Genomic DNA, 11,174 nt, shown 5'->3' on the forward strand with positions numbered 1-11,174 from the left:
TTTAAATCTTGATGAGCCCTCCCAGTCAGGTAAGCGGGTTGCCTTCGAGTTTCGCAGAGCCCAGAGGTTGGGTCAGGTTTTCCCCTGCCCGAGGAGTTTTCACGACACAGTGAACGACCAATGGCGTCGCATCAAACATATGCTGGTGGTGCCTAAGCTGTTTAAATCCTTTTTGCGGATCCTGTGGACAAACGTTGGACGGTGGACCACACTGTTTCTAGGTTGAATAAATCTACCTTGATGACAGTGGAGGACTCCCCAGTGTTAAAGGATCTGGCAGGCGTGTTGAGACGCTTTCCCGCCACATGTACTTGGGGGCAGGCTCCCTGCTCAAACCTGTGTTTGCCTCGGTGATAGTCTCTCAAGCTGTCACGACATGGTCCAGGGTGCTTCGGCACACCCTGGTGGCGGAGTCGGTCTCTCCGACTGCCCTTGATATGGTGGATCAAGTGACCCAGGCCGTGATGTACCTGTGTGACGCGGCCTTGGACGAGGCTCCTTTGGTCGCACAGTTGTCTGTGGTTGGGGTTGCGATCCACCTCCATTATTTGGCTAAAGAGTTGGTCGACTGACCACGCTTCCAAAAAGACTGTCGTCCCTTATGTGGGTAGTTGTCTTTTTGGGGACACTCTGGATGAGTCGATCAAGGGGCTTACAGGGGGTAAGAGTACCCTTTTGCCCAAGCCTCTACGGGAAATCCCCCCGCGCTAGACGGGGTCCTTCTTTCAAGACCCATTATGGGTCCTTTCATGCCTTTGGGTCACAGGATAAAGGGAAATCCTTCAAAACCCCAGGTGGTCACAGGAAACGATGGTCCAGTAAGCCTAAGGCCGGTCAGGCCCGTTCGGCGGCACAGTCCGTCTCTTCCTAAAGGGACGTCCTCATCCGTTTCCGGGGTGGGGGGACGTCTGCGTTACTTTTAGGAACCCTGGTTGTCTCCCGAATTCAGGACAGGTGGGTTCACAAACTGATTCATTCAGGGTACAAGATTGAGTTTTGATCTCGCCCCGCAGAAAGGTTCTTTCCATCTGCCTCCCGATCATTTGAGAAATCTCAAGGGGGCAATGCAAAATCTGCTCACCCAAGGAGTCGTTGTGCCAGTCCCTCCACGGGACAGGTTTTGTGGTTTTTATTCCAATCTGTTCACGGTGCCCAGAAAAGAGGGCAAAGTGCATCCGATTTTGGACCTAAAGTCTCTGAACTGTTTTTTGAGGGTACAGAAGTTCCAGATGGAATCCATCCAGTCGGTGGTGGCATTGTTGAGTCCAGGGGATTTCTTGGCCTCCGTTGACTTAAAGGATGCGTATCTAGATGTTCCTATCTAGGAAGGTCATCGGCGATATCTCAGCTTCGCAGAAGAGCATTATCAGTTTGTAGCGTTACCTTCCGGTCTCACTTCGGCTCCCAGGGTATTTACCAAGGTTTTGGCTCTGGTGCTGGCTTTGCTGCATTTAAAGGGGTCCTCGATCATCTGGACGACCTCCTGTTAAGGGCGAGCTCATGTGCCACCTTGACGAGCGACCTTTCGGTCACGGTTCAGACGCTTCAGGGGTTCGGGTGGACCATCAACTTTCAGAAGTCGCCTCAATTACCTGGGAATGGTCCTGCACTCCGCTCAGGCAAAAGTCTTTCTTCCGGAGGACAAACTCCGCACCCTACAGGGCAAGATCAGGTCCCTCAAGGACACCGCTCTCCTCTCTACAGGCCTGTATGCGGGCTCTGAGTCTCATGGTTTCGCCCTTTGAGGCCGTCCCATTTGCTCAATTTCACACGAGAATTCTGCAAGCAGAGATTCTTGCCAGGTGGGACAGAACGCCTGTCGTTGGACAGGACAATTTCTCTGAGCCTCCTCGCAAGATCGGATCTTTTGTGGTGCTCCTGTCGCCAACTCTATCACAGGGCAAGTCCTTTCAGCCTCTGCTGTGGACAGTGCTCACCACGGATTCCAGCCTGTTGGGCTGGGGTGGAGTTCTGGGTTCACTTTGTGCCCAGGGGTCGTGGTCGGTGGAGGAGGCCTCCTTGTCGATCAACGTCTTGGAGCTCCGAGCGATCAAGCTCTCCTTGTTCCATTGAACAACTCGTCTTCAGGGTTGCCTGGTTCAGGTTTCAGATGGACAACTGCAAGGCGGTGGCTTGCATCAATCACCAAGGGGGGCACAAAGAGTGCCCGGGCGGTCAAAGAAGTGGCCGAGATTCTGTCTTGGGCCGAGACGCATGTTCTGCCAATTTCAGCTGTTCACATTCCGGGTCTGGAAAACTGGCAGGCAGACTACCTGAGTCGCCAGACCCTGGACCAGGGAGAATGGTCCCTGCATCCAGAGGTGTTTTGCCTCCTGTGTGCCTGGTGGGGGACTCCAGACGTGGATCTGTTCGCGTCCCGTCTCAACAACAAGGTGGGAAGGTTTGTGACCAGGATCCGCGATCCTCTGACGGATGCCACGGACGCGTTGGTGGTGCCCTGGCACGGGTATCGCTGATTTGTCTTCCCTCCGATTCAACTGTTATCCAGGTACCTCTGCAGGTTGGCGTCGGAACCGATGCAGGTCATTCTGGTGGCCCCAGACTGGCCGCATCGGTCATGGTACGCTGACATCCTGCAGATGGTAGTCGAGCCTCCCTGGCGGCTTCTGCTGAGAGACGATCTACTGTCTCAAGGGCCGATCTTCCATCCTTCTTTATAGTCTCTGGCTTTGACGGTGTGGCTATTGAAAGCCAAGTCTTTAGAGACAAGGGTCTCCCGAGTGCTGTCATTCCTACCTTATTGAAGGCTCCAAAAGCTACCTCTCTAAAAATTTACCTTTGCACTTGGAAGGTGTATATTGCCTGGTGCGAGTCACAAGGGTTTCATCCCAGCTCCTTTTCGGTCGGTGGCGAGGGTTTTGGCCTTCCTACAGAAAGGTGTGGATCAGCGTTTGTTGCTGGCCATGATTAAAGGTCAGTTGTCGGCCTTGGTCATTTTTTTCCAGCGTCCCTTGGCGACTCCTTGATTCGCACTTTTATTTAAGGGGCGCGAAATCTGGCTCCCCCCAATGGCCTCCCTTTGAGAACATCAGAGAAATACCTCTGCCTGTGTTGTCCCAGAAAGTTGCCTTTCTGGTGGCTGTCACCTCTGCTTGCAGAGTGTCTGAGTTGGCGGCTCTGTCTTGCCGCTCGCCTTATCTGGTTGTTCATAGAAATAAAGTGGTCTTGAGACCCAATCCATCTTTTCTTTCCAAGGTGGTGTCCGCCTTCCACCTCAACAAAGATGTTGTCTTGCCTTTGCTTTGTGCGAAACCCAAGCATCCCAAGGAATTTGCTTTACATTCCTTGGATGTGGTCCGGGTTTACCTGTCAGCCACGGGAGTCTTTTCAGAAGTCTTCCCTGTTTGTCCTTCCTGAGGGACCTCGGAAGGGTTCAGCTGCGTCCGCGGCAACCATTTCTTAATGGATTGGACAGATGATTGTTCAGGCTTATTCAATCAAGAGTCAGGTTCCTTCTTTCCCTGTCAGGGCTCATTCTACCAGAGCTGTCAGTGCCTCTTGAGCTAGAGGCATCATCCCGGTACCATGGTTTAGAGCTAGAGGCATCATCCCGGTACCATGGTTTGAAGCCGACGGTCGGCTTTCCGTTGGTAATGACCGATGCCGCTCGATCATTACCCGGGTGAGCGGGAGGGGACGTTCCCCCCCCCCCCCCCCCCTCGCCGCCGCCTTCCGTGGCTTTGCTCGGGGCTCCCGTCCCACCCGAGCACCCAGCCGGCTCATCCGCCGGCTGGATGGAGTCCCGGTGAATGCCGGCAACGGCATCGATCGGGTCTCCGATGACGTAACCCGGAGGCAGGGTCCATGACGTCACTTCCGGGTTACTGTGCTGCAAAAGGCGGCAGATTTGAAAAACGGCTGTATGCAAAAATGCAGTTTTCGGCAGGGAAGTGTAGTGGAGGGGTCCTCGATCCCTCCATAAAGTGTACCTGTCACTACATATTGGTGTCACAAGGGATTTTTTTTTTTTTTAAAAAAACCTGTAATGAAGTTAAAAAAAAAAAAAAAAAAAAAAATTAGTCGCCGTTAGCTCGCGCACAAAAAAAAACGTATACGCAAGTCGAGCCGCGAATGAAATCGCTGTTCAAACCACACATGTGAGGTATTGCCCCGATCACCAGAGCGTGGGCAATAATTTTAAAAAAAGAGCTACACTCTAACTCTAAACTGGTAACCGTTAAAAAAATTTAAAGCGTCGCAGATTGAGATCTCTATTGACCGTAGTTTGTGGCCATCCCACGGGGGGGGGCGCAGTTTTAAACCGTAACATGTTGGGTATCTATTTACTCGGCGTGACATCTTTCACAATATACAAAAAAAAATGGGCTAACTTTACTGTTTAGTATTTTTTAAATGCAGTGAAATGTGATTTTTCTAATTTTTTCCAAAAAAATGGCGTTTTAAAGACCGCTGCGCAAATACCGCGTGACAAAAAATTTAATTTTGCAATGACTGACATTTTATTCTCCAGAGTCTTTGCTAAAAAAAATATATATAATGTTTGGGGGTTCTAAGTAGTTTTCTAGGAAAAAGTACTGGTTTTAACTTGTAAACAAAAAGTGTCCGAAATAGGGCTGGGGCTTAAGTGGTTAACGAGTAATGGTGGCGATCTGAGGTTTTTTTTGTTTTTTTTTTTTGGGATTGCGACGGACAGATTGGACCCTTGACTGGCATTTTTGACACTTTTGGGGTTACCAGTGACATAACTACAGTAATCCGTGCTATACATCCCTAGGGGCGTGCTTCTAACTGTGATTGGATGTGGCTTGAGGTGTAAGAACAGATTAACGGTTCTACATAGCAGAACCGTATGATCTCCAGTCTTACACAGGGAAGAATGACAGGCGGCTTGTTTACATTAGAGGGGCTGACCGCCGCAATAGTCGTGCGGCGGTCGGCAAGTGGTTAATTGAAGCAGGTCAGTAACATGATTGGATATAAACAGAGCATCTTAGAGAGTCAGTGTCTCAGAAGTAAAGACGGTCAGCAGTTCACCAATCTGTGAAAAGCAGCGTCTAAAAAGTGCTGAACAATTTCAGAATAATGTTCCTCAACGTAAAATTGCTAAGATTTTAAATATATCATCATAAGACTGAAATGCGGCCGTTGTCCCTTCCAACTTGAGCCATGATCCTGCTGTTTGTCTATTACATCTGACCGAGAGACCTATTGCCAAATATAGAGCCTCACTCACCATCCACCTATTAAAAGCCTCCACTTTTGTGGAAGAAGAGCTAACCACCCTCTTAAATCTCTTTGGTTTTCTAAGGTAGAGGTGCTAAAGTGCAGGACCTCACTTACACTCCGCAGAACTCGGAGGAGAAAATCAAGTTTACATGGGGACACTGGCACTATTTTATTAGTACAGATGCTTATTTAAGCATTATGTCACAAACTCATACTGCTAACATGCACTTTGCTCACTTATAAGTCGACTACACCCTTCTACCTCTTTATCCCCCCTCTCTCCTTTCCTAGGAGAGTAGTTACCCATTTGTCTAACAAGGTTTACTTCAACTACTGACACCTTAGCAGTCCTCTTTCCATCACCCTTTCGATTACGACCATTCTTTCCTCCCCTTCACCTGGCTTATAGTCTAATCCCTAATATAAATGGCAAACTATATGCCCCCTACCATGTACACATTTAATGGCTACCCAACCTTCTTTAGTCGCAAAAAGGCTTTGGGGGTTCAGCATGTTCACTCAGTAGTTTTTACTTGTTCTCCCCTTGTCCTTTTTTTTTTTTTCCACCCTTCATTAATCTTTAGTAAAATGTATATGACGACAATGGATAATTGCTGTTTTATCACTTCCAAAACGTGATTATCAGATTATGATGGATGGTATATAAAATATTCTCATTCTGCAAGGATATAAATGCATAAAGAATTTTAAATATCATCACCTACAATACATAATATCAAAAGAATCAGAGAATCTGGAGAAATCTCTGTGCGCAAGGGACAAGGCCTAAATGCACCATTAAAAACAGGCATGATTCTGTGATCAACGTCATTGCATGGGCGCAGGAATACTTTCAAAAATCACTGTCTGTAAACATAGTTCGCTGTGCCATCCAAAAATGCAAGGTAAAGCTCCATCATGCAAAGTAGAAGCCATATCTGAACATGATCCAGAAATGCTACCTCTTCTTTGAGCCAAAGCTCATTTAAAATGGTCTGTTGCAAAGTGGAAAACTTCTGTGGTTAGACAAATTGAAATTTGCTCTCATCCAGATGATATCTTTGTAAGCAAAGGCTTTGTATATTTCAGCAGGAAAATACTAAATCATATACTGCATCTATGACAACAGCATGGCTTTGTAGTATAAGATTCTAAAGGAGAGGGACCTCCTGGCTTGTTATTAGCACTAAGTTCAAAAGCCTGCATCTCTGCAAGCTCTGATGTTATGAAGGTGCATTAGTCCGTATCAAATGGGCAGCTTGCACATCTGCAAAGGCACCATCAATGCTGAAAGATATATCCAGGTTTTGGAGCAGCATATGCATATTTCAACAGGACAATGGTAAACCACAGACTGCATGCATGACAGGAGTGTGGCTTTGCAGTAGAAGAGTCCGGGTGTTTAACTGCCCTGCTGAAAATACTTGGCGCACTGCAGACCCGGGACTGTTAAACAATTAGAATCTTATGACTGGCAAGAATGGGACAACATTCCTCTCCCAAAACTCCAGCAGCTGGTCTTCTCCGTTCCCAGACATTTACAGAGTGTTATTTAAAGAAGATGGGATGTTACACTGGTAATCATGGCCCTGTTCCAACTTTCTTGAGACGTGCTGCCATCAATTTAAAAATTGCCTTATTTTTTTTCTTAAGATTGTTCTTTTTTCCTACTTTAAACATTTTACATGGTGATCGAAAGTTTGGGCACCCCAGGTAGAAATTTGTATTCATGTGCATAAAGAAGCCAAGGAAAGATGGAAAAAAATCTCCAAAAGGCATCAAATTACAGATTAGACACTCTTATAATATGTCAACAAAAGTTAGATTTCAATTCCATCATTTACACTTTCAAAATAACAGAAAACAAAAAAATGGTGTCTGCAAAAGTTTGGCACCCTGCGGAGTTAATATCTTGTACTGCCCCCTTTGGCAAGTATCGCAGCTTGTAAACGCTTTTTGTAGCCAGCCAAGAGTCTCAATTCTTTTTTTGAGGTATCTTTGCCCATTCTTCCTTACAAAAGTCTTCCAGTTCTTTGAGATTTCTGGGCTGTCTGTCACGCAATGCTCTTTTAAGGTCTATCCATAGGTTTTCAATTATGTTGAGATCAGGAGATTGTGAGGCCCATGACAAAACCTTCAGTTTACGCCTCTTGATGTAATCCCCTGTGGATTTCGAGGTGTGTTTAGGATCATTGTCCATTTGTAAAAGCCATCCTCTTTTAACTTCAGCTTTTTCACAGATGGCATCAAGTTACCATCCAAAATTTGCTGAAATGTATTGAATCCATTTTACCTTCTACTCGTGAGATGTTCCCTGTGCCACTGGCTGCAATACAACCCCAAAGCATGATTGATCCACAGAGGTTCTTTTCATTAAATTCTGTGCCCCTTTTTCTCCAAACATACCTTTGCTCATTCCGGCCAAAAAAGTTCAATTTTAACCTCATCGGTCCACAGAACTTGTTTCCAAAATGCATCAGGCTTGTCTATATGTTTGCAAAGTTCAAACGCTGATTTTTGTGGTGAGGACGTAGAAGAGGTTTTCTTCTGATGACTCTTCCATGAAGACCATATTTGTACAAGTACCTCTTTATAATGGAATAGTGTACCACAACTCCAGTGTCTGCCAGATCTTTCTGGAGGGATCGTGCAGTCAAACGTGGGTTTTGAATTTGTTTTTCTCACAATCCTGCGAGCTGTTCTGTCTGATATTTTTTCTTGGTCTTCCAGATCTTGCTTTAACTTCCACTGTTCCTGATGACTGCCATTTCTTAATTACATTCCGAACAGAGGATATTGACATCTGAAAACACTTTGCTATCTTCTTATAGCCTTCTCCAGCTTTGTGAGCGTCAACTATTTTCAGTTTCAGTTTTCAAGACAACTGCTTAGAAGATCCCATAGTGCTGATTGTTGGGGCAAGGTCAGATGAGTCTGGGCATTTAAAACCTTTGAGATTGACATCACCTGGTCTTCCCAGATGATTGAGAACAATCCATGACACTGGCAGGTCTCAGCCTTGCAAAGGGGGCAGTGCATGCTATAAATTCTGCAGGGTGCCAAACTTTTGCAGATGCCATTTTTTTGTTTTCTGTAACTTTGAACGTGTCAATGATAGAAATAAATTATAACTTTTGACATAGAAGAATGTCTAATCTGTAATTTGATGCCTTTTGGAGATGTTTCCATCTTTGCTTGACTTCTTTATGCACATTAATACAAATTTTTACCTGGGGTGCCCAAATTTTCGATCACCACTGTATATGTCTTCTATTGTCTATTATGAATAAAATATGGGTTTATGAGATTTGCAAATCATTGCATTCTGATTTTTATGTAAATTACACACAACATCCTGACTTTTTTGAAATTGAGGTTTGTGTATGTTTTATGTGATGCCTAAAGAACAGGACTATATTAAAATGTGTGTATTCAATAAAGGCTATCATACAATACTAAATGTTGTAATTAAATAAATAATTGTTGATAACATGATTATTTTATATTCTATGTATTTTAGGATGTAAAAGCAAAACATTCAGAAACAAAAGGATCTACACCAAAGAAGCAGCGTGGAGAAAAGTACAGATTTCGTTAATTTACGACTAGTCAGATTTTTTTTTTATCATTACTAGAAGTACAATAAATGATTCTGTATTGGGGCATACAGTATATGGAGGTGTTTTGTTGTTAGTTGCAAAATATTTGATCCATTAGATAATTTTAGCTAGTGCGCACATAAAGAGCCAATAAACCATATTCAGTCCTCTTTTGTCAACATGCTGATCTTTACATTTTCTGTAGCATTTTGAATGGAACTGCTGAAATGTTTTCAATGTGACTGGAAAACGCATTGTGTGATGCCCTGACTTTTTCTTGTTCATATGAATTGTGTTCTCTTCACTGCCACACTAGACAGTCGCCAAGTCACCACTGATTGAGGTTCCCCTGGGAAAATGGTAATCAAAGAAATTAGAAAACCTAGCCTAATCACATTTGTTTCCCCCTAAAGCGGAGGTCGAAAGTGTCTGTAATGTACCTTTCCCACCCTACCATATACACTTAACACAGAGGCAACCATTCATGTTTAGAGCTGGCTCTAATACATGAGGGTGGTTAAGTTATGGCTGCATGTTCTATAACCTCCTGTGGTATACAGTCACTTTAAAGTTGCTCTGAAGACTAAAACCATTTTTTCTCTGTCGTTTATTGACGGATGCAGTCCTTTGATGCATATCAGAGTTATACTGCCCTCTACAGGAGTAGGACACTAGGCAGAAAAAAAGTTGTCAGGCGTAAGCACCTAGTTCCTTTCTGGGATCTTTGGTTCTGGCATAAAAGTGTTTTTTTAGGTAGATCGTTTCTTTCCTGTGAGATCTACAAGCAATTATGCCGGATCTGGGCAACCCTCTGGATGTATAGATCCAGTGGTCACCCAGGCTGGTGAGCGAGCGCAGACCTTAGCTCCGTGCTGGGTCGGCGGCGATGTAGTCCCACTGGACGGGGACTGGCCCCGCAAGTTAAACATCTCGCCAGGTCGCACACGACAGGGTTTAGGCCTGAGTCGCAGCATTCCTATTTGGCCAACAGCCCCCCCCACTTTGGCAGAGAGGGTCCTGTCAGACGGTGCCCGCCTGTGTTCCTGGTACAGTGAGTAAATGTTCCCCCCCATTTCCCTGGCGGATTCTGGGGTGAACGCGGGCCCCTCCCTGGGACGGTCGGACCCTCACAATCCTGGGTTCCCCTCTGTCCTATTGTGCAACCCCCCCCCTCACGCGGGGGACTATTTGGGCCTACTCGAGGCTAGGACCATGTTCTCAGGTCGCATGGGGGGTCTGGGGGTGCGCCATCGGCGGTGCTCAGACGATCGTGCGCGGGGGGGGAGCCTCGAGCATTTCTTCCAGAGCCTACCTAATGAAATATGGTGTGGGTTGGGGGGGGGTCCTTGTTTGCCGCACGGGGCCGCCAGTTTCTTGTAGTTTAGTGTGCTACAGTAACGGAAGCCATCTTGGTACACCCGGTTTCACCCCCGTGTCTAAGCGGATTGCTAGACGCTACCCCTTGAGGAGTCTTTGGTAAAGAAGTTGGCGTTACCACCTAAGGTGGATCCTCCGGTCTCCAGACTGAATAAGGCTACCATTATTCCGGTGGAGGAATCCCCGTCCTTTAAGGACCCGGAAGACCGGAAGGGCGAGGCAACTGTACTCCCTGGCGGGGACTGCACTGAGACCTGTGTTTTACTATGGCCCTTGTCACACAGATGCTGACTGAATGGGCAAAGCTACTATGCCGTGACTTGGAGGGTAAGCCAGTCCCTCCTGCCTTTGAGGATCTGTTGGACCACCTGGTGCAGGGGCTGCAATTTGTTTGCAATGCCGTGATAGACACTGCTCCTTTATTGGGTCAACTGTCAGTTTCGGCAGTGGTTATTAGGCGTATACTATGGCTGAAGTGTTGGTCTGCGGATCAAAAAGAAGGCCTTAACGGAACTTCCCTTTCAAGGGGACCGCCTGTTCGACGCTACCCTGGACGACATAGGCTAACAAGGGTAAGAACTCTCGCCGTAGATGGGGTCCGTCCTTTTCGGCTCACAAAGTTTTTCGTTCCTCAGTCACTCAATAAGGCAAAGCCCTTTAAGACTCCCTCGGGTGGTTCCAAGCGACCCTGGTTTGGCAAACAAAAAGTTTGGTTTCTCCAGGTCTGCGGACAAGGCCTCCTCCGGCCTGAAGATGTGCCCTCACCCATAACTGGGGAGGGGGGACGCCTTTGTCGGCTCTCGGACCAGTGGCTGGGCCGGATCCTAGACAGATGGGTTCAGGAGTTTCGATCCATTCTTCCGGTCAGATTTTTCCCTTCCAATCTCCGTCTGTCCCCAGATCGCTTGCGGGCGCTCTATGGAGCGGTGCAGGACCTGGTACAACCAGTAGTGATAGTTCCAGTTCCGTATGAGGAACGCTTTCATGGGT

At 46.6% G+C, this 11,174-nt stretch overlaps 1 protein-coding gene across 1 annotated transcript in view; it reads left to right on the forward strand.

Annotated features, from left to right (window-relative positions):
- Positions 1–11,174, forward strand: part of SYCP2L (synaptonemal complex protein 2 like) — a gene marked incomplete at its 5' end in the record, with an annotated part of 320,901 nt that overhangs the window by 110,632 nt on the left and 199,095 nt on the right. Inside the window, one exon of the mRNA XM_082258962.1 lies at positions 8,729–8,790. Coding sequence (XP_082115088.1) covers positions 8,729–8,790 — 62 coding nt within the window. The remainder of the gene's footprint in view (positions 1–8,728; positions 8,791–11,174) is intronic.

This window comes from Pelophylax lessonae (genome assembly GCF_965119305.1).
Source record: "Pelophylax lessonae genome assembly, chromosome: 5".
Taxonomy (NCBI): Eukaryota; Metazoa; Chordata; class Amphibia; order Anura; family Ranidae; genus Pelophylax; species Pelophylax lessonae.